This window comes from Zonotrichia albicollis, chromosome 1, assembly GCF_047830755.1.
Source record: "Zonotrichia albicollis isolate bZonAlb1 chromosome 1, bZonAlb1.hap1, whole genome shotgun sequence".
NCBI classification, from domain to species: Eukaryota; Metazoa; Chordata; class Aves; order Passeriformes; family Passerellidae; genus Zonotrichia; species Zonotrichia albicollis.
In genome coordinates this window covers 42,524,768-42,548,934 of record NC_133819.1, presented here as the reverse complement: position 1 = coordinate 42,548,934, position 24,167 = coordinate 42,524,768, and the positions used below count along the sequence as shown (strand labels likewise).

The following is a 24,167-nucleotide window of genomic DNA, read 5'->3' as shown; positions in this document are numbered from 1 at the left end:
GGATTAGATTTCTCAGGCATACTCTTTTCTTGCGTCCTGGTTATTAGTAGGCATTTAAGTTTTGCTGAGGCTGCTCAGCTTTGTCCATGACACCACAAGCTGAGTCATTTTAGTCACCTTGGCTGTAGGTGCAGTGAAGTTGATCTTTTTACAGCTGCAGCTGTAAAAATAGGCTGAGAACAAAAGCCATGTAATTGTTTCTGTCCAGTGTTACTTCTTGCTCACATCAGAATAAACATCTGCTGTGCTGGCAGGATAACAAAATACACATTTGTCAGAAAAGTATAATAGCAAGCTTTGCTTGTAGTTTGTAAGAGTGAGGTAAAGTGTAGTTGTTGCTGCTCTAGTGCTCTTCACTGAGAGGCTAAGAATATCTACATAATGTGCCATAATGTGGTTAAATGGTATTTAGCACTGTTTTTAGTTTCTAAAAAACTTTTTCTGCATACACATTATGCCCTTTTAGTCTGTATTTTTTGCATTAAACAGAATTAGTGATATAGTGAAACACAGTAGCAGTTCAGTGCATGATGTATATTTCATTATTAACCAGAGTTTTTATTCTATTTTCATACAGCTGTGTTAAAATGATCTCATTTTAATTTTTGCACCTCTTCTTATCTGGAAAGACCTATGGGTACAGACTACAAAATATAGTAACTAGTGAAAGAAAAAATACACAAAATTCTCTGTTATGTGCTGGCTAATCAGTAATTACTGTTTTATTTGTGAAAACATAAAGGTTGATATCCAATGGACATTGCATAATAGCAAGCAATAGTGGTTTGGGAGTTTTTGTTTGCATTTAGACAATCAGCTGGGTTTTGCTTCTAAAAAGGGCTTTTTATTTTTACGAAGTGTGCATACATATTTATCTAAATAACTTTTGGAAAACTAAAACAGCACCTGTTACTACACATATCCTTTCAAATCGAAATACAGCAAAGTGTATGCATAGCCCAGAGAAGAAGCCATGTGTGTAAAATAAAAAATAAATTAGGAGGCTGCCTTGTAATGGAAAATACTTAACTGTAGGTTCAGCATCTGCTCAGTGCAGTTGAAACTTCAAGCTCTGGTAGAGTTTTCTGTATATGGCAATTTCATGGAACTTTAATTCTCATCTTTGGTTGCTGTCCTTTTCTCAGGACTATCTTACTGTTTTTAAGCTTGATTTCTTACACTGCTATCTTTTTCCTTCTGTATAAACTTTTTATATGCTTATTTTTAACTAACAGTTTAATTAGTTTGCTCCCCTCCCCAGCATTTTTTTTCTCTTGGCTTACATTTAGCCAGTATGTATTGCTTTATTATAGCAAATGTAGTTTGTAATAATGAATACTGTGGGGACTCTTGTAAAATACTTCATGGTGAAAGAACACATGAAGCATTCTATTCTGTTGTGGGGAAGTATTGAGCAGAATACTAGGATAGTTCAAATCAGAACATAGATCTTAGGCAAAGTTAAAAAAGATGACTGGTCACAGAAATGCATAAATTCACCTGTCTTTTGTGCTTGTAAAAACCTCATGTAATCTGTTGTGTGACGGGAGGTAGATAATACACCTAAACTTTTTGGCTGCATGGAAACTAAACAAGCAGAAAGACAACAATTAACTTTACAAAATTAAATGTGAACCTTTTAGGTGAAACTGGCCTCCCTGTCTTGTGAGGGTTTCTAAAGTCCTGCATTCCTAAACATCGCCTTTCTGGCCTCAAGTTATTTAAGTAGTAAAATACTTACTGAATCTGTAAACATGGTGATGATCATGCTGAATTTGCAGGTATGCATGATATGGTGTAGCAGCCTCAAAATGCTGAGTACCTACAGGATTGAGGCTCTAGTGAGCATAGCAGAAATGCAATAATTGTCAGAGTTTAACAGTATACTTAGAACAAATTAGAGCTCTAAAGAAAATTACCATGTAGTGTTCTTATTCCACTGTCAGCTAAACCATAAGAAGAATAGGTCATAACTAGGAAAATGAGTAATTGTTCTAGGGATGAATCTGTGTGATTTACTTTCTTAAATCAAATTGTAGCCATCCTTCAGCATGAAATGCACATTGAGTATTTTGAATGGACAAGATGCAGTTGAGTAGGTAGTTTATGTGGATCCCTCTTGCAAGTCATTCCAGGAAAAAGCTGGTGTGCTCTGTGTCCCAGATCACTGCTGGCTGCTCTCCCCTCTTTCCTCGGGAGGTGCCTGCCCAGTCATCTCTCAGCTGTTTGGTTTTCCTAGGTACAGATCTGTAACGTGTTAAGGGTTTAAGACCCAAAATTGCTGCTGAAATTCCCAGAGCATGGAGTTGTAGCTGAAGTTTAAGATCATGAAGATTTTATTAACCATATATTGGAGCAAGTTATTTATTTTTCTGCTATATGATGCATTTCTTAATATTTATGTTTCCTTTATTGAATGCAGTGACACTCATTGAATATTTTTTCTTAGGCAGGCTCTTAATAAGAATTTGAACTAAATATTAGCTATTACACTAAGCAGAAAGCAACTACAGGGCTTCAATGCCCCAAAGTGCTTCTTTTTCATCTTTCGGTATGCCATTCCACTGGGGAGCAAGAGAGTTGTTAAATGTTTATTTTACACAAACAGGAATTAGAATGAAACAAGAAGAGTCCCAGAGTGTAGTAGAAATAGCTGTTAATTGTTGTGTTTGGATATTTTTTAAAAAACCTCAGCACCCAAACCCACTACTCCACACTTTGAAATATCATTGGTATAAGAAGCTGGTTTTACATAAACTAATTTAGTTACTATTGGAAGTTCCAAGTTTTAAAGGAACACAACATTATTGAAAGGACAACAGCAAAATCAGTCTTATTGAAATAAGTGACTTTCTTTGTGATTTCTTACCTCACTGAGTAGGTGGGGATTGGTCTCTTTCTCCAGGCAGCAACTGACAGAACGAGAGGGACACAGCCTTAAGCTGTGCCAAGGGAAATTTAAGTTGGATGTTTGGAAAAAGTTTTTTACTGAAGAAAGAGTGATAAAATACTGGAATGGTCTGCCAGGGGAGGTGGTGGAATCACCATCCCTGGATGTGTTTAAGAAAAGACTGGATGAGGCCATGGTTTAGTTGAGGTGTCAGGGCATGGGTTGGACTTGATGATCTTGAAGGTCTCTTCCAACCCAGTGATTCTGTGATTCTGAGAAGCATGTAAACAATACAGAGAACAGTTTATGCAAGTCCTTGAGAAAGGAATGTGCTTTGAATTCAAATCTCTTGAATAACCTGTGCCTACTTGTTATCAAAAGGGTAATGAATTCTTGCCTTCTAAGTGACCAGATTATTTTCAGCTTTATCTTAACACTGCTGTCAAAAGTGTTAATGCATCTCAAACTGTTATGCATCCTTGAAGTAATGAATTTTGGGTTTTTTCCCCTTCAAAAACTGTAAAAGCTGTCAAGCAATGGAACTACTGTATTTTGTACTCAGTGGAATTGTGATTTCCATAAGTAATGCTCATAATGAAGAGTGCAATAATCACCCCAGTATGCATTTTAAGAATATTTCATGGGTTGGATGGTAATTATGTCTGTATCCTCAACAGTTTGGTTTTTAAAATATGTACTTTATATTTGCAGATATATGGAGTTTGGGGGTCATCCTGTTCATGTTAGTCTGTGGACAACCACCATTCCAAGAAGCAAATGACAGTGAAACTCTGACTATGATAATGGACTGCAAATATACGGTGCCACCTCACGTGTCCAGAGAATGTAAAGAGTAAGTAGAGTACTAAACAACTTGGAAGCATCACACAAGTGGATTTGCATTACTTTTGGGACTTCCCCATACTATATTATCAATGTATAGAATGTTCCTTGATACTCTTCCTTTTATGTCTCTCAGTTGTCATGCATTTTATAAAGAATTGAAGAAATTACTCACTACTGATTGGCTTTGGCCAACTCTTTGCCTGGACAAATTACCAGGTGGTGTTGAGATTATTCTGTCACAAGAGTTAGGAATGTACTGCTGCTTATCAATTTCTGTCCAAACAACAAGTTACCAAAACCTGTCACACAGGAAGATTTGCTCATCTCCTACTGAAATTGCAACTCCAAATTAACATCCTAGGCTGTCAAGGGAGAAAAATATTTGGTCTGGAAATACCATATCCATTTAGAAGTCACAATTCCTTTTGATGTGTTTTTCTGCAGTGTTCACTGGAGCCTTTTTATTGATATGTTCCAGTATTTCCCATGCTTCCCTATTGGTTAATGACCTTCAGGCCTTTAAATATATATCCCAGTTGCATCATTTAGATTATTTTAAAATGTTTGTTGGGTTTCTTGAATCTGCAGTAGAGTATCTTTTAATTATCAATACAGAGAACCAGATGCCTTTATAAATGCTTGGAAAATGCATTTGGTTCAGTCAAAAAAACTAGAGCAGCATCTAGAATTCTGTTACTTACCAAAGAATGAAGTTACAGCTGTGGTCATGATGACCATTCCTTTCTTTACCTATCATCTGTGCAGTCCAGGAGTGTGATGCATAACATGGTGAGCAGCATCCTGGCCTGCATCAGCAGCACTGTGGCCAGCAGGACCAGGACAGTGATCCCCTGTGCTCAGCCCTGGTGAGGGCACATCCTGAGCCCTGTGTTCAGTTTCTGAGCTCTTAGGAAAGACATTGAGGTCAGGGATTGTGTCCAAAGAAGGGCACTGAAGCTGGGGAGCAGCTGAGGGAGCTGGGGTTGTTTAGCCTGCAGAAGAGGAGGCTTGGGGACACCTTGGTGCTCTCTAAAACCACCTGAAAAGAGATTGTAGCCAGGTGGGGTCAGTCTCTTCTCCTAGGTGATAAGCAATAGGATGAGGAAATGACCTCAAAGTTAAGACTGGATATTAGGAAAAATTTCTTGTCAAGTCTTAGAACAGGCTACCCAGGGAAGTGGTAGAATCACTGTGCCTGGAGGTGATGATGATGATTCAAAAGAAGTGTAAATTTGGCACTTAAGATGGTTTAGTGGTGAGCATGGTGGTGCTATTTTACTGGCTAGACCTGATGCTCTCAGTAGTCTTTTCCAACCTTAATGATTCTGTAATTCTGTGCCATATCTGGTGTTCTTGTCTTGTCATTAGCACCCTGCAGTAACATGGGAAAGCTTCTCTGAGCTTGAAGAGCTTCACATACAGGAAGAGGTTTTAAGTACAATACAGGAAGAGGTTTAAGAGGGAGCTCTTATCAGTGAATTGTATCAAATCAGTCTCTTGAGATGCTGCATGGTGAGGCCAGGAACCTTACCTTTTGCAGCCTTTTGCTTAATATACTTGCTAACAATGATTTGCTTACACGTCCAGATCTGCTTTCTCTGTACAAAGCAGGAACAATGTACAGCCAGTTACCCAGGTCCTTTATAGGTTAGGTTTTCTTAGGGAAAAGACTCTGGGAGTGCTTAAACCTCCTTCTTGGAGTGAAAGCATTTGTGGATTGAGATGCATAAGCTTCAAGCAGGAGGCACATGTACTGCATTTGTGACATTTTACTACAGATGTAGTTTAAAAAAAAAGTCAAATTAAATATGGAGTTTGTTCTCTTTCTGTCATAATATTAACTAAAGCAAAGAAACTTAAGGGTCCCATGTCTCACCCTGCCTTTCCTCTTGGTAAGGAAAGAGACCACAGCTAATAAAAAGAAATGTGACTATTTTTACTACAGAATTTTTAAGAAGGTTGGATTAACCTCCAGTTCTTAAATCTATACATCATCTCACACAGGAAAAAAAAGCAAACAAAAAAAAACCATTAAAAACTGTGATTAATTTTGTGCCTTGTGTGTGGCCTTGCAGTCAGAAGTTGCATGGTATAGTATATTCAGTGGAAGAGAAAGCACTGTATGAGAACTGGAGAACATGTTGGAGCAATAGAGTTTCTTTGTAACCTTGGCAACAAAACCATATATCCATATTTGTTGAACAAAGCCAAAAATACTTCCCCCAAGAATCTTCCCTGTATAGTAAGTGAACAGAGATGTGCTGTGCTAATGAAGTCTTCTTTCTCTGTTTACTTGGGGAATTCATGCACTTTCTTCCCAGCATTTGTAAAATCTCAGTATCAACTCATTAGTAGATTTGTCCCTACATCATCCCAGAGTAGGGATTGGTCTGTTTAGTTTTTTTATATGTGGGTAGAACAAATCAGTTTTTTCAAGGATGCTGAAGACTCAAATTTCTGATAGTTACTTCAGAATAACATATTTCTGTTTATTTGTTGACATTCCATATACTTGTTCACAGCAGCAATAATAAAAAAATCACATTTCTATTACTTTACCATTTACTTTACTAGCTGATAGGCCACCTGTGACCTGTAATTACCCTATAAAACCTACTAAAATCAAATAAATGAGAAAAATCAGATTAATTATCTAGTACAGTAAATTAAACCTGTAGAGTTTATGGTATTTATAGTTTTAATAAACTGTTTCAGTTTAGCAGTATTTTTAGTGTCTTTGAGACTAAACAGTTTCCCATCACATTGTTTACTGTGGGACTTGAGAAGATCTGTGTGACCTGACAGCAGAAAATGCCTTCCTAATGTTGCTCTCACAACAGCTGCTTTTTTAAACACGTGTGTGCATTTTTGTTTAGATTTATTTTTTATTCACAGTCTAATTACACGGATGTTGCAGAGAGACCCGAAGCGAAGGGCATCTTTGGAAGAGATTGAAAACCATGCATGGCTCCAAGGAGTTGATCCATCTCCTGCAACCAAGTATAATATTCCTCTTGTATCCTACAAAAACCTATCTGAGGAGGAGCACAACAGTATAATACAGCGCATGGTTCTTGGGGACATCGCAGACAGAGACACCATAGTGGAGTAAGTCGGCAGTGTCCAGATGGATGCACTTGGTTTTGTGCCCCTCTTGGTTTTGATTCAAGAACATCCTGAGAACCTTGGGCACTTTGGTGTTTAAATATCAGGGCATTCAGTTAATAAACAAAGTATTGCAGTCTTGCTCTGTGATAGGGTATTGTGGGTTCAGAAGTACTTAAGTATAACCAAATTTAGGAATAACTTCAAAAAATGTGTTGGAACACTGTGTTGATTCCTGCTGTAGCTGTCTTGAGTAAACCTAAGTGCTTTGGAATCCATGCTTGTTCTTCATCTCTCACACATATTTGAAGGGGACAAATTCTAGCATTTTCCCCTTAGCATATTTCCAGTGTACCTGAATCTTTGTTAATTTAAAATATTATTCCATTTATCTATGTAATGCATAATTGTCAGTGTCACTGAGGGAGCTTGCTAGAAAACTACATAGGTGCTTCTAATAGAATAAAACTGCCAAATTTCTAAAATATTCCCCAAATTGAAAGAGGTCTGAAATATTTTTTTCCTTTCTTAATGTGTTCAGCTGTTAAACACTGTTTATGTGGAAGGGAAAGCAGCAGTCTCACTTCCTAAGCTTTTAGCTGTGTAACAGGGGCAGCCATTCTGTTACAATGTCTGAGTGATGCTTACTGGTTTATGAACTTATTTTTGCTATAAACTCAATGTGACAGCCCTAAAATAATTAAAGTTTTCTTCCATTTGTTGCATAACCAAATACTGGTGCTTTGTGGTTGCATGTGCCAGTGGGAGAGCCCATCGTTGGTGCAGAACATTAATAAAAAACAGTTGACATTTAAAGAATGGGAAATAAAAAAATAATTTCTTACTTTTGATGGATGGTATTCTAGGGATGTCTCCTCTCAACTATAGCTGAAATTGCTGGACTTGTTGGCCCTTTATTTTTAATAAAATTAAGGCATGCTTGTCAAAAGATCAGAAATGGGTAGTCCTGCTTTCAGGCACTCTTCCTGCTTGGGAAGCACAGCAAGCTGCAAGATGCATGTCCAATTGTTAGAAACCACTGATGGATGGGTTATTTCATGTTTTGTACTTTCCTCAGGGCATTGGAGACTAACAAATACAATCACATCACTGCTACTTACTTCTTACTAGCTGAAAGGATCCTGCGAGAAAAACAAGAGAAGGAAATTCAGACCAGATCTGCAAGCCCCAGCAACATCAAAGCCCAGTTCAGGTGAGAATTTAGGAATCTAAATGACTGGGAGGGGTTTCGGTTTTTTTTGTTTGTTTTTTTTTTTAAATTGTCTTAATGAGAATATTAAATTTCTCAAGTACTGCTTTCTGGAAAATAGTAAAATACTCATTGCAAATTTTAATATCTTCAAAGGGCTGTAGACACTTCAGAAACTGTTCAGAAATCAGTTGCACGTAATATTTTCAATTCCTACCCTTCTCAGGAAATGACAAGGCAATTTGAAGCCTGTACCTAAAGAGGCAAGTTTTCACACCTCCTAGAAAAGGGTTTGTTCATTGACCTTCAGCTCCTCATACAAATTGTGTTATGTAATATCCCTGGAGAAAAATTAGTTGCATAATCCATAAATCTGCTGATATGGAATTAGTTATAAATGAGAAATCCCTCTAAATTTGACCTGTAGGTTATGTTCTTTTTCATGTCAGTTGCTGTGCCTGTTGTCTAATAAAAATTATTGAATTTACCATTTCAATCATCTACTTAAATATACTGCAATAGATTGGTTTTGTTTGACAAAAACATGAATTAAAAAAACCTAATAGTAAGGGTTCCTGAGATTTTCCAAGCTTCAGCTTGTGACACAGTAAAACTAAAAGGAGAGAATTTGGCTTCTGGCATCAAGTTGGTATTGCCATGTTCAGCCAGTTCATTTGCTCTGCAGCCAGTTACCAAAGCATCCCACGTTCTCAGATACAGCAGAATATGCTTTTAAAAAACCAACCAACCAAAAAAAGAACCCCAAAACCAACCAACCAAAACACCCAACCCAAAAGGCAAATAGTATAGTTTCCACTTCCACATAGATACTGGAGGATTCAAGTTTTGAGCAGTTATTTTTCTTAAACATTGTTGGTTTTCTTTCCTGAGTTGTGTTAAACTGGGATCTGCTGGTATTGGATAAAATATTCATTGGCCCATCCTGACAATTGTTCCAGTGAAGGTGGAGGAGGTACTGAGGCATTGTCATTAACTTTCATCCAGTCTTTCCAAAAGTTGCCTATTTAGGTAAAATACTGGTAATTGCTACTAGCAATAATAGCAATTGTTAGTAGATAATTTATTAATGAGAAAAGAATACTAAGTGTTTGTGCTGATGTTTAGCACTGCTAACTCCAGTAACACCTTCAGTGTTGTTTATCTGTATGACTTAGAGAAAAAGACAAAATAACTTGTTCATTCCGAAAGTTTCTCTGTGCAACTTCCAGGCAAAGTCATATGTGAAATCATTTAATAGGAGTAAATTCTGGGATGTCCTTCTGGTGCACAGTCATAGTTTTCCTTGGTCTAATTGATAAAAGTAAGATACTATTACGTCAAGTTAAATGCAAAAAAAAATGAACACTTGTTACAGAGTAACGACACACACTTGGGAAAATAGGTTAAAGTCTCCAATGGTTGTCACCTTGGATTCAGGCTTGAGATTTTAGAGGCATCTCTTTTGAATGCCATTCTGTCTCCCTGAATTAGGAGTTGATGGTCCATGAATGTTAGTGTTTTCAGTGTCTTAGGGTCTTTGTCATCCCCAGGTGGGACTGCACCCTGTACTGTGTGCACCTAATCATCATTCACTCATGTAGGAATCACTCAGTGATCACTAATGTAGGAAATGTTATCTTAGGTGGTTGCAGGTGCTTGAGAAGAGTTACTGTTGCAGGCATCTAAGGGTCTGCAGACATAAGTGGTCTGGAGCTTGGTGTTAGAGAGCTCACCTCTGTTGCTTTGCCTCAGCAGTTCTCTCATGATGGATCATCCCCTCATTTCAATGTCAGCTTCTTTGAAAAAAGAAAGCCCATCAAATAGCCTAATACTAAGTATTACATATAAAACAAATTACTCTAGAGGAAGACCTGGAGTTCAGCTTCAAATGAAAATTGTAAAACTATAAAGTTGGCATTTGAATTGTTTGGGTTTTTTTCCCCTCAGTGTCACTCTTTCAGTAAAGAGCAGCTCTAGTTCTATAAGAAACTGGAACAAAAAGTTCAATGAATCTAAATTATTATATGAATTAGTAAAGTTGGAGTAGCTGTAGCCTGCCCTAAGAGTATGAATTTTCATAACAAAGACATCTGCACAAACTTGGGAACCCTTGCTCTTATGGCCCCAGTAGCTGTTCTTTGCCTCCATGATGGTTCTAAATTCCAAGTGTTTCTATAGAATGACCTTATATAACAGACAACTCAGTAGTGCATTACTTTGATTTTGACACCTCAAAATATTTAAAAAAATTAACTTACTTCCAACCTGGAGCTTGTTTTCTATCCCTCTCTCCCCTCAGGCCCACTGGGAATAAAGGGAGAGGCAGCAGGGAAGGGAGGCAAACATGGGCTGCTATGAGAGATAAACATACTGTAGTGAGGAGGTTTATTGCCTGGCAACTACAGTACTGTAAGGTACTATATTTGCTCTTTATTGTGACAACTACAGAACTCTTCCTATTTTTGCTGACAAACCAGTCTGTTCTTTTAGCATGGCAAGTTCTTGTAAGATTGAGATCTTCATTTTCTGTCATGTTTGTAGTTATGTTTCTAGCATGTTTAAGTCCTATTTGTTAATTACAGGCAATTGTGTTTAAAATACACAGCAGAGCACAAGTCATCAGCAAACTGGGCCAGTGTTTCCCAGCATTTCTGGAGACAGCTGGGACCTAAGGGAGGGTGCCAGCACGACACCAAGGAAGACCACAGCCCAGGCTTTACTTCCTGTCTGTGCAGCTTGGCTCAGAGCTGCTGCTTTTGTTGCTTCCCTCCAGGTAGAGCTCCCTCCCCCTGGAGAGAGGCAGGCGAGGGCCACCAGCAGCTCCCAGTGAGACAGGCAGGAGCCTGCATGGCTCCACACAGGGAATGCACCACACAGGCTTAGGAGGTGTGTGGGCAGCCAGGTCCCACTGTTGAAGGGTCCTGGCTTGGAGGTTTCTGCCACTGCTGGTTGAGCATAAGCGACCCAAGTGCTTCAAAGCAAAGTCTGCAGCAAGGCTGGGTGAGTTTATTGCTGGTTTTAGTCCAGCCTCCTCCTCAAAGTTTGTACAGCTGGAGAGAGAGTTGTCAGGAGACAACCTGGCACAGACCAGTATCTCACACTTCAGGGCCTTTTCTGTGCAGCCTTCAGCAAATGCAGTCCTGCCACAGCACAGGGGTGTCTGAGCCTTCCCTCGTCCTTCAGCTTGACCTCCTGACGTGGCAGAGAGCAGGAAACTGATGTGATCCTTGTGTCTTTGTATGCAGCCTCTCAGGCAGATACCTGGGGTCACACTTGGTGTGAAATGTTCTCTGCTCTCCTCCTCCTCTTGCGTATAAACTGGGCCATGAAGCCATGCAGCCTTTTCTTTGGGCACACACAAAGTATGGTTGGGAATGTCCTGTAATAGGCTGTCCATTTGTGAACAGAGGTCTTTACAACAGCTTTTCATGCAGTAGTGAGAGCATTTTTGTTATGTAAATTTAAGAGATTGGCAAACTTTTTGAAATGAAAGCCAAGAAATGTGGGGCCTATGCTTAGTGAAGAAGTTGAAGAATTGTTCAGTGTTAGCATGTTGGTCTGTAGATGTTGGTTTTTTGGATCAGGCTTTTAAAATAGCAAGAGTAAAGACTGACAGTCTTTGTTCTTAAGTTTATTCTGTGTGCATTACTGGAATATTACAATCTATATTAGGATTTAAAGTTAAATGTAAATCATTAGAGAGTAGCTTGAGATACTGGAGATAAGACACCAGCTGCCCACTTGTAAAACTGATGGACACTCATGTTACTTTCCTTTTGATTTGAGCTAATGCTATTACAGAGTCATACGTTTTCAACTTGGATTTACAGTTTATTCAAGTGTCATATTCTTAAGCCCCTTGAGTTCTCAATTCATGCAGTTGTATCATTCCAGATTCTCAGCTAAGGACAAATAAATGTATGATCTCAGTTTGCATGTGTTTAAGGGAACTTTGTAGAATAGAGCTTGGTGAGAATGAGAGACTGTTTCATCTGACTCAACCTTTTCAATCTCACTCATGTTAATTCTAACCTAATTTTTATATTAAGAATATTGGGGGAAAACTCCAGGAGCGTCAGATTAGAAGTAGTTTGCAATACTATCTTCCTTAAGTTGTGCTTGAATAGGCTTGTACCTTCCTCTAGGTATAGTAGTGGTTCTGTACCAATCTCAGATTATTTTTTTGAAACACAATTATTTCAGGATTTTTTATTGCTTAATTCATTTTCTGAGAGCAGTGAAACCTTAAATTTTGATTTGACAGTAACCAACATAGTTTCTAAACTGTGTTCTTGTCTAGATGGTTCCTTTCAAACAGCAGCATTTCCAGAGGAATGCACATTCTCAGAGAACACTTCCTTGTGCTCAGTCACTCAGTACTGTTGTTTACAGACATGCCACTCAGCAGCCCAATTTGTGTGTCAGTACTTGTGCTTCTCTGGTGCAGATCTTACTCTTCCTTGTAAGTTCTGAAATGCCTGCCGTGATGTAAACTTCCTGTTTATCTTCCATTTTCTATGCAGGCAGTCGTGGCCGACAAAAATCGATGTGCCGCAGGATCTGGAGGACGACCTTACAGCAACCCCTCTGTCCCACGCCACTGTTCCCCAGTCCTCGCCGGCCCGCACGGCCGAGAACGTTCTCAACGGGCACCGGAGCAAGGCCCTCGCGGACTCCACAAAGAAGGAAGAGATCCCTGAACTGGCTGGGCCAGCACTCTCAGCAGTTCCATCCGTGAGCTTAAAGCCCACTACCAGTGGCCGGAAGTGCTTGTTCAGAGTCGAAGAGGATGAAGAGGAGGATGAGGAAGATAAAAAACCTATTTCTCTTTCTACTCAAGTTGTTCTGCGTCGTAAGCCTTCGGTTACAAACCGTCTTACTTCGAGAAAGAGCGCACCAGTGCTCAACCAGATCTTTGAGGAGGGCGAGTCAGACGATGAGTTTGACATGGACGAGAACTTGCCCCCAAAGCTCAGCAGGTTAAAGATGAACATCGCCTCGCCCAGCACCGTGCACAAACGCTACCACCGGAGGAAAAGCCAGGGCCGGGGCTCAAGCTGCAGCAGCTCCGAAACCAGCGATGACGACTCGGAGAGCAGGAGGCGTCTGGACAAGGACAGCGGGTTCACTTACTCCTGGCACAGGCGGGATAGCAGCGAAGGGCCGCCGGGCAGCCAGGGGGACGGTGGTGGGCAAAGCAAACCCAGCAACGGCAACGGAGGGGTGGACAAAACGAGCCCGGGCGATAACAGCAAAGGTGGGGGCAGTCCTTCCGGTGGCTCTGGGGGGAACACCAACACCACCTCGGGTTCCACTCGGAGATGCGCTGGGTCTGGAAACTCCATGCAGCTCTCATCCCGAAGTGCAGGGGAACTGGTTGAAAGCCTGAAGCTAATGAGCCTTTGTCTAGGTTCACAGATTCACGGCAGCACGAAATACATTATTGATCCTCAAAACAATCTGTCCTTTTCCAGTGTAAAAGTACAGGAGAAATCAACGTGGAAAATGTGTATAAGCTCCAGCGGAAGTGCAAACCAGCCTTCATCACTGGGCAGCCTAAAATTTTTTTCCGACCAAATGTCAGACACAACAAACGAATTGGAACGGCTAAAGAACAGGAACTTGAAAAACAATGTGCTACAACTACCTCTCTGTGAAAAGATATCTGTGAATATTCAGCGGAACCCAAAGGAGGGGCTGCTGTGTACCTCCAGTCAAACCAGTTGCTGTCACGTCATTTGACAATGACCTGACTTGAACAGCTCGATTCGCTGGACAGAGTCATTCTTCCTGGTCAGAGCTGTGAACACCTTGTCACGGACCCCCTTTTGTTGTCTTAAGATTTTTAAGTGGGCTTCAAGCAGTTATTTATTATACTTTAATTTGTGTTTGCTTGATGGTATGACGATGCATGGTCTTTGCATGCTGCTAGCAGATATGTTTTTCTTTTTCAACACAACAGAATATTTTATTGTGTAATTTTTACATTTATAATTTTACTATGGAAGATCTGGATGAAATTAAAATAAAGATCTGGATCCTAATGTAAATGAAGCACTTAGAAGTTTCATGTTCTGCACTTAAACTAGAAAGAGAAGCTTTTGTTTGCTTATGAAATGTTAATTCTTGTTCTGACCTTCTGTGAAAACTAAAATATGTGATATGTGGCATACTTCTATGTGTCTGAAACAGAACCAAAGCAATAATGTTTTGATGCTGAAAACTCTTCAGGGAGCTTTCAGATGTTCCAAGGCTTGTACAAAGCAAAGATGCACTGAAAATTAGTGATATTGAAATATGATTTTAAACCCACACCTATTTGTCTTAAGCTATGATATAGATGAAGTTGTGGCTCAAAAATCAAACCGAAAAGATCTTGTTTTGCTAGAGGCAGTTTTCTTTAAAAAAAAAAAAAAAGGCAAGTAGATTTGTAAGGCAGCTTTCTCCCATAGAAATATGTTAATATTACAAGCAGACAATCTTTTTTAATATAACAAAGGTAAATTATTAAGTCTACTTCTGAGTTTTTACATGCTAACTGAAAAGAAAGTATTTGTATTAATTACTTTTGTTAGTAGTATATCATGACACTTAGTATTTTAGGTTTCTACCTTGTGAACCTTCTCTGCTGTTCTCGCCTCCCTTCCCTGAGATTCCAGAAGGCAATAAGGGATGGAAAACCTTTAGGTAATTGGATTCACATTGAAATTGTCATTCTCAGTTTTGTTATTATTACTCTTTTTAGGACTTAAAATACTGCTGTTCCCCACATGTACATCACTTATTTTCCCTCAGAAATGCACTTGTTCATAAAGTCCATTTAAAACAGCCTGTAGGAAAGTGTTTCTTTCACAGCTCTGAGCCTTCCTGTCAGATTTCCCATTGCCATGGCAAGGTCTTGATTTAGAGTATTTCTGTACAAAAGGATACTTTTGACCAGATGAATTAACTTTGTGTAATTTTAGTATCTAGAATAAAATATATTGCAGATTCCTAGTTTTGGGAAGGGCAAGAATGTTTTATTTTTTCATGCTGTGCACTGGGTCTTCTAAGCAATTCTAGTGAAACTGGGGGTACTATGTAGCAGCGCCCTGGGCAGACCCTGGGTGTCCCAGAGGAGTTTGACACTGTTGAGCATCTTGTAACACTTTCAGAATGGTCAATACAGAGTTTTGTGTCTGCTGTGGAGGGAGCAGAGCACCAAAGAGCGGCTGGGTCAGGATGGCCACAGCTCACAACAGCTCTTGTTGTGATTCCTGCAGGACTTCAGAGAGTCTGACGTGCATGGGGTGTCCTTGCTGGTGAGCTGAGCCAGGGGCTCTGCTTCTGGAACAAGGCAAAGGAGAAGTGTTGTGCTTCTTTAAGTTTCAATCTCTAGTTGCAGTTTAGTTAAAAGCTACAAGCATAGACGTGTGGGTGAAGCCATAGAACATAATTGCTTGAATTTTTTGAGCAGGGATCTTACCAAGGGCCAGAAACAAGATGTGTGGTTCACAGACAGTGAGCGTAACATCCACGTAAGAGACGAGTTTATAAAGGGCATTGGCAATAAACTTTATTTGTTGCAGCTTTTTTCCAAGTATTGTAAATACTCTTTCCTGATATGTACAGCCTTGGAATGGCACCTTTTAACTAACCCGGGGTGTATTTTGTTTCCAATGTTTTTATATACGACTGTATATATGGTGCTCACTTTAGAACAGCAGTGTTGACCATTTATGCTGCATAGTTGTATTATAGCCTTATAGTTGTGTGTGGCTGGTTGGACCTCTGGGTGTACAGATGTGTACAGATGTGTTAGTCTGAGTGCTGTCCTCTCCCCCTCTGTTGATAGGTGAATGATTGTGCATGTGGTGTATGTCGTGTTATGTCGTCACGTAAAAGGAAGGGCGAGAATAACCACTACATTAAGATAATATTGGACCAAACTATTTAGAGCAAGTAAACAGTTTCTTGTACCCCTTAACGTGTCTTTAAGAGTTGCATATAGTTACAGTAGTGTATAAAGTAAATATTGTGGAAAAACAGTTAGTCTTGTATTTTTCTGTATGTGTGTATATAAAAATATATAAAAAATAATGTACCTCTAGCAACTTAATCTGTATTTAAGATGTGACAATCTTGACACAGAATTTTAAGAGTAGCAGTCTAAATAAGCAGAATTAATGAACAGAAATATAAAAATTTCTCACCAAGGAAGAATCCATGCGTGTTAAGAGGGTACAGAAATATCAACTGATCTTATTGCTTCTGGCAATGTTTGGCTTTTTCATTGTACAAACATTCATGGTGTGCGACAGAAATGGAAAATCCAGTTAATAAAAGTGATATCCTGACTGATGCAGAAGCGGTGACTTGCACATGGCTGGGGTTTGTGTCTCCTGGCGCTGGGGGTGTGAGGGTGGCTCCAGGCTGGTCCCTGCACTGCAGCCCCTGGGAACAGCGAGGGACCCTGGGAGAGCCCAGCTTGGTGTGTGGAGGGAGAGCCCTTGGTGAACTGCCAGCTGCTCTCCTGCTGTGATCAAACACGTTCATTTGGGCTTAGCAGCTGTCACATTCATCGTCTGCTGAGATTTTGTCTCAAGGCTGAGGAGCTGTTCCTGAGGCAGGGCTCCAGACCATGGTTCTTCATAAGGTAAAGCAGGTAATGGTAACAATAGAGGGGGGCCCCACTTTGCCCCACCAGCACAAGCTGCAGTGAGGTGCACAGGGCTGCCTGGGAGCGGGCTGGCTTCTGGCATCTTGTCCCCCAGAGGTGTCTACTGCTGCCATGATTGAGCCGCTCCTGGAGCACAAAGCATAACCAGCCAGGGCAGGTATGGACACAGGGAGCAAGGGCACAGAACAGGTTCTCTGTATACCTGGCATTAAGTGACCGCTGCTTTAGGCCAGGGCATTTGTGCAGCTGGGACCTTACCCTGAGGAGCTTCCCAGCTCTGGGCACTGCAGAACAGGGTGGAGGTGGTAGCAGGAAAGGAGTGGCCAAGGAAATTTGCTGGGCTGTGACTGTGACTGAGGAAAGGCGTAACACATTGGGTAGTGCAAGGCCAAGAAGGAACATTGCAGTAGCTGGTAGGGGCAGGTCAGATACTTTTCATGACAGATTTTTTTAAAGGATTTTTTCATTAGCAAAAAAATCCCAAAGCAGCTGGCTAGCAATAAACAGGGAAGAAGGGCAAGCTGGAATGTCCCCATACATCAGAGACACCCCAGCCACCCTGTTAGCCTTTCCCATGGTTAAGTTTATGTGAATGAGTCAGAACTGATTTGTTTGTCATTAATTCCAAATGAACTTGCTTTGAGTAAAAGGTGTTTGAGCAGTAACACCTTGATGTGACTGTACTTGGGAAGGTGTAGCAATGACTCACTTGTTGAGTTGCTGACTGCATGCAGCCAGCCTGGCTCCCTCACATGCACAGGGTGTTTAGAGGGACTGCTGGACACTGCCCTTCTCCAAAGCAGTGTCTCTGCAGTTGTCTTAGCCTGCTCCCTCCCTGAACCACAGGCTATGGCTATTTATTTATTTCTTTAAATTGTAATTGTAAGATGAATCAGTTTGGCCTATCTGCCTGTATTAAAAATGACATCAATTTCTGCAAGTCAAGAATCCTGTATTAGAGACAGAGTCGAGTCTTATTACATAGGGATAAAGAATGAAATGTCCTCTATTTTCAGATGTGATAGAAGAATCATGTTGTAACAAAAATGCAAGTATTGGGCCTGAGAAGCCCAGAGAGGTGCCCGGAGAGGTAACACGGACTTCATCAGGCTCTCAGATGATTCATCTCAGGAATTAATTTCAGCAGGCCCTTGTGTAACATCTTCCTCTTTCCTCCCTCTCACTGCTCTCCCTTAAGAAATACACAGCAGGGGAGGCAGGATCTGGTTTTCTCTCTGGGCATTTGTGTGCCACATGCCCTCAGCCTGGGATGGGCCCAGCATTGCCCTCATGATGCCAGTGGTGACAGAGGCCATCACCACAGTGCTTTGTATTGAGCACTGGGGTGCAGAGAGAGCCTCCCCTCTCAGCACCAGCCTCCAGGGCTGGCACTGAGTCACCAGGCCCTGCTGACAGCCCTGGCACTGCCACTCGCCCCTGCAGCTCCTGGGTGAGGCGTGGCAGAGCTGTCCTGAAGAAAGCACATCACAGTAGCAGGCATTGTTCCCAGGGGCTTTGCTTGCATGAATAAGGAAACAAACTCAAATTTCTCTGAATGAGATTCAAGATCAATTCCCTCAGGCCCAGGTAGGCTAAAATATCCATAACTGCTTGCCTGCTACAGTGGAACCTTTCCATGTAATAAGTGTTCTCCTCAGTAGATATCTGGAGATCCCTCTGGGCCACACAATTAGACCTGCACTCACAAGGAACCTGATGGGAGAACTCTTGTATCACCAGCAAGTGGTTTATGAGTGCCCTTCTTAAGAACAGCTTTCTTGGATTGTTAGTGCTGCTGCTAAGGAGATTTGTAAAATCCAAGTCTTAACAGATAGATACAGGCTTCTCCCACACAGTCATCTTCCCAAACAGCGTGCTCCAGCCTCATGCTTGGTTTTTCCTGAAGCTTGAGACCAGAAATAAACTTATTTTATGGCTTAAACTCAGGCACTGGCAGAACTGCCACACAGTGGCCATACAGAACTCTCTGGTGGCCTGCAGGAGTGCAGGCCCAGAGCCACAGCTGTCTAGAGGTGTGAGGCTCTCAGCTGGTAAGGGACCCTGCCTGGACCTGGGAACAGACATTCAGATTCCATACCTTGTGAATGGCAGCTACTGATAAATACCTTATTCTTTCTGACATTGTCACCTGACAACTGATTTTGGTCAGTGAGTTTCGTCCCTGGCATCCCACCATTTTTACAGGTGCACCTACAGCAGAAAGGAAACAACACATTCAGGAGCACAGAAAGAGTTTTTCCTCTCAAATGAGAAATGAAAATAGATGCCACCATGAATGCATAAAAAACCCAAAAGACAAAACCCAGTACACCAGACAGTATGAAACACAGGAACCCCTCCCCAGGAAAGGACAAAGAGCTGCACACGAAAGAATAGGAGCTAAATTTCAGTTCAGTGACAAAATACTACTTAGCCCTATGAGGGAACATTTCTCAGCAGGTTAAAGTGTGTGTTTTAGGACAGAAACAGTCTCTCTCATGACCATGTATGTGGAACAAACTTTAATCTCTATAAAACAAAGGAGTTCCATACTTCTCACACCACTGAAGGTCAGAATTCCTCCATACCTCCTCACTTCTGGTGGAGAAAGCACCTAAGAACAGTATTATCCCTGTTTCTAGATAAGGAAACTAAGCAGAAGTGAAGGGATTTGCCCAAGGCAAAGGCAACAGCCAACACTACTGAAGTCACTGGGTACTTACACCTCACTAGAGATTTTCCTGTTAATCCACAGAACACAAAATAAATGGATCCCACAAGAAAAACCACGGAGTCGGTTTTGCAGAAGGGGACTTGCTTGCTTCACACGATCACAGTTGACACACGACTTGATTCCTCTTCTAAGCCATCTTAGAAAGTTATTCCAGACACCTGATACAGCTGCCATCAGCAAAGCACACCAACTTCATGCTCCCAGACCACCATCACTTAGCAAAACAGCAGAATCCCTTCAAAATGGGTGCAAGGTCACAAGAACATACTCCAACAGGAGCCCATCCCATGGATTTTTCTTCTCTGGGACTGCTCACTCAAAACCACTGACCAGGCAGTTAAAACTTGAAGAAACATGAGCTACTTCAGACCAAAGTGGGCAGCAGACTGCAAAGATGGGGAGTTTTCATGGAGAACACACTGACTGCCTCCTAAGAAAACAACTGGTTTTGGGATCTCTACAGCACTGCAGGAAGGGTGACATGCTTCCCTCAGAGATCCTCAGGGCAGAGCTTGTGCAGCCCCAGCCCTGCCACTGCCTCAGGAACAGGCTGTGAAAGCAGCAGCCCATGAAACACCCCTGAAATAGCAGCAGCGTGGGGGACTAACAGTGGGAGAAGCAAGAACAGAGGAACCATAGGTTTTCTCCTCTTCCCAGGAGAACAGTCATTTCTTACTGGGTCACACCTGCAGAGCCTGAGAAATACTAATTTTTAGTTACAGACAAAATATACTATTTTGGCTTAGTTATACTATTCTGCTGTGGGAGCCCTGTGGCAGAAATCTGAAATGTGCAAAGCAGGCAAACACCTTAATTATGGCAGTAGCAGATTTTTGTGAACAAAATTCCAGCAAGTACCACATACAGTCACATCTAGCAAAACTGAACATCAGAGCAGCCAAAAATAAACCGTCTCAAGGTCACAGGAGCAAACACTGTAGATTTTGTCCTATTACTGTCAAAAAACAAAGAAACATTAGGACAGCTACCTTTCTGTGAAATGCAAGGAAAACCAAATCAGATATTCACTACAAACACAAGTACTGGTGTATCAAGTATCAACTTTAATTGATCTGTTTGCTCTTAGTTCATTTAACCAGAAGATCCATTCATACAATACTGCAGTTCAGAATCCAGGGGAGTGATACCAAAATCCAACATAAATTAGAAAATAAATATACTTCATAAGTCACTGATCAGCAGCAATCTGTTTCCTACTAATTTTTTTTTACCTAGCTTTTGAAAAGATTTTAGCTGGGACCTATTTAGAGAACTAGCAAACAGGACTATATAATACATACTCTATAAATATTTATGTTCAACTATTTCTCAGATCACATAATGAAATACATTGTTGTTCTCTATGAAATGTATAACATACTTAAATTAATTTGCTGAGGACAAGCAGTAGCTAATAAGCAAATCTTTGAAATAACAGAGGATTGATTAGCTATTGTAATGAAGGAACAGAAGGGGCAATAACCATAAAGGGAGAGTAAATTAAATAATAGTCTGCTTTTTTTTTCCCTTTAGAAAGTTGCAGTTGAAAATTCTAGTGAGCTTCTGGATGCTTCCTCACAGGATCTGTTTTCAATCACTCAAAGCACAGGGAGTCTGGCAGACTTTATCCAGACCTGGCATGAGCTGGAGTGCTTTATTTGGTGTTACCTTCACAAGCAATTGCATATGAGAAACAAAGAGAGCAGGAGAAAATACAGTTTTTTACAGTGTCAGACAAAGATTATTTACCAAGTTTCACATAAGCAGGTGCCACCTACTCAGTAGATGGCGGAGGGTGCACTCCGAGCGCCACACACGCTGGCTCCGCCTCGCCTGTGAGCGCCTTAGTCATCCTCATTCCTCCGTGTTTACTCCTTGAGCGACTCCGCCGCCAGCTGCATTTGCTGCCAGGAGAGAAGAGCAGAGAGGGAAGCTGAGTGCAGCGGCAGCAGGAGGAATTACCAAAGCAGCTAGAGCCCAGGACACTCCAGAATCCAGCTGACTAATAAAACCGCACCGAAAAAAGAGCTTGAGCATTCAAAAACAAAAACCACCAGTCTGTCATGCCTGATTTTTACAAAATACACAATTTTAACAGAGGCAATACTTCTGTCCACCAAAACACTCATCAAATGGCAACGCAATTTGTATGTTAATTAATTATTTTTGTGATGAATAATCCCTTATGTGAAAGTCATTTATCCCTAAATATTTAGGCTTTTAAGCTGATCTCAAAAGGTCAATGAACTGACAAACTGCTGCCCCCACTTCCCATTGCAACAATCTGTTAACAGTTATTCAGTATTTCTGTTGTTGTGAAATTAAATAAAAAAACATCCTGTGATATATAGAAGGAGGTAGCAGACTGCTCTGGTGATACATGTTATTTCCAATCCTGTTGATAACAAGTTTTGTTTTCATTATTCTAGGATGTCACCAGAGACATGTCACCATGTGAAACCAGGAGAACAATCCCAGGTGATGAAAATATCTGCTGAGTAAAAGAAAACACAGCTGCTCTGTGAAGCTTCTTGTTAAAGAGAATGTTTCATAACCCAGAACTTACAGAGGCTACAAGAAAGAGCTCAAACTGTGCCGAAGGCATCTCTCACACATCACCTGGGGGGTGTCAGCCAAGGGCCTGGCAAAGTCTGGAACCACCCTGATATACCAAGAAATATACCACAGTCAGAGTGACTGAAGTGCCCCGAAGGAAAAAGACAGAGACGACAGTCTCAGGAAGGAGACGAGAGGGAGAGCAGCCCTCCCAGCAGAGGAGCAGAGGCAAGGAGATGCCCAGCACTGCTGCAATTCACTCATGCCCAGCATCACTGCCTCCTTGGAGCCAATTTGGCAAGCCAGGAAAGGAAAAGGCTGGACATGAAAAAATGTGAATGATCATATGAAGAAACAATTTATGCAGCTTTCAACTCCTAAGCTGCTGTGTGGGTTCTGTGTCATTCCCCCAGTGGAGGATGGACATGTGCTACTGAGCTAAAGTTGTTTCTTTTGCATTTGTATTTGATCTCATAGAAACGGCCCATGACATAAGAGCTATTAGAAAGAGAAGTATCTAAAAATGCTATAACAAAATTGGAAAAGACAAAGCTGCAAATAAAGTGTACACTATCATTCAGTTTCTATCCCACAACACAGGATACAAAGATGTCAGATGCTTCAACAGAGCACCTTCTACCTCTTCTTTGCTGCTAGTCTGGGTCTGAAGCTATTCCAAAACACTACTCTGCATGCTAAAACACACCTACAACAACTTCTCTTTACCATTTTTATCTGTATTTCCATGCCATCTATAAGTGAAGTAAAATTAGTTTGTGATACAAATATTTATATGCTTCTCCATAGCAACAGTGCAGGGAAAAACGCCACAGCTAAAGGCTGGAATACAGATAGATTCCTCTTCTACATCCTGATTCACTTATTTAAATAAATGTCTCAATAAAATGATAGCATCTTTAATTAAAGTGTCTTTTCCTCCTATTACAAAAACATAGACACAGAAGACAGCACCTTCATTCAGTTCCTGATCCATCAAATACAAACATTCTCTTATTTTAGAATGATTTTCATAAATTCTGAGTACTGGTGTAATTGTATGGGGATTGATGAGGAATGCAGAAGACTGGAAAGGTATTTTTATTCTCTGATCTCTGCAGGGCTTGCCAAAGTCTGGAAAAAAACCAAGCACAAGTGCTAATGATGACTAAATGTAATCTGTCCAAAAACTCTGTAAAAGCTGGACACCTCTCATTTATTTTTGAAGGCCCTCCTAATTTTAACTGAGCTAATCTTAAACTAGGATTGTCTTCTCCTGGCAATCTTATGCTATCATATTTAAAATACATGGCATGAACAAACAAATATCCCAGCTTCTTGAGCGGGCTAGTGAGTAGAAAAACCTCCTAAAATAGCTTCACATGGCACACAAGGGCTGGGCAAAACCAGTCCAAATGCAGTCATACACATATTGCAGGAAATGAATCATAAGCCACGTGAGAACCCCAAGAGCTGTGTATTTAATTTCTTCTTTATAGTTTCTAATAGCAAAATGTATTTGGCAGTACCTGGCAGCAGCAGGCTCCCCCAAGAGCTATCACTTGGGCAAGCAACATGTGGTGGCACCTTTAAACAGAGAAATTCCTTGCCAAGTTCAGGCTGAAGAATTTTACAATTTTCTTTCTTATTTACTGCAAAAGTAAATGTTCCTGCTCAATGGGAAAATATTTCTCTAAGACAACATATGGGAAAGGGAGTGTATTTTTAAATTTTTATTGCTGAGAAAGGGAATTGATGAGGTACCTTTTAAGATCACTTTTCCCTTGACAGTCCCAACAGGTTCACTGGGGAACCTGTGGGGCCGAGTTTACTGCTCTTCCCTCAAAAAGACATTTCTTTGTAAGCTTTAAGAAGTATTTTAAAAATATGAAAGAGAGATATTAAAAATGTCTTGATCTACTTGTTAAACCTACTAGATACAGGACGACAAACCTCACTCATTTGAGGGGTATTAAAAGCCTCTGTGAACTATCAGAGGCACAGCTAAGAAATGAGTTGGCTCAAGAAGCCATTCTTCATTTATTATCAGCTGAGAGTTACTAGTGAAAGGTTTATGGTTAATGCTCTGTTTTATGCAGCACCCTTAGCAACAGCAGCCTGTGCATGCAATACATGAGTGAAACGTGTTTAAACTGGTATTAATTTTAGT

The 24,167-nt window shown here is 40.8% G+C and overlaps 2 protein-coding genes across 6 annotated transcripts in view; one reads left to right on the top strand and one right to left on the bottom strand.

Annotated features, from left to right (window-relative positions):
- The window catches only part of SNRK (SNF related kinase), a 40,032-nt gene extending 23,645 nt beyond the window's left edge, over positions 1–16,387 (top strand). The window contains exons 4-7 of the mRNA XM_074539261.1: positions 3,602–3,743; positions 6,632–6,844; positions 7,920–8,054; positions 12,575–16,387. Coding sequence (XP_074395362.1) covers positions 3,602–3,743; positions 6,632–6,844; positions 7,920–8,054; positions 12,575–13,793 — 1,709 coding nt within the window. The 3' untranslated portion in view covers positions 13,794–16,387. The remainder of the gene's footprint in view (positions 1–3,601; positions 3,744–6,631; positions 6,845–7,919; positions 8,055–12,574) is intronic.
- ANO10 (anoctamin 10) overlaps positions 15,511–24,167 on the bottom strand; it is a 127,333-nt gene continuing 118,676 nt past the window's right edge. For all 5 annotated transcript variants that reach the window (XR_012579989.1, XM_074539268.1, XM_074539270.1 and 2 more), the window contains one exon: positions 15,511–21,348. Coding sequence is in view for 4 of the 5 variants with exons in the window: in XM_074539268.1 (XP_074395369.1) it covers positions 21,313–21,348 (36 nt within the window). In the remaining variant the exon portion in view is untranslated. The remainder of the gene's footprint in view (positions 21,349–24,167) is intronic.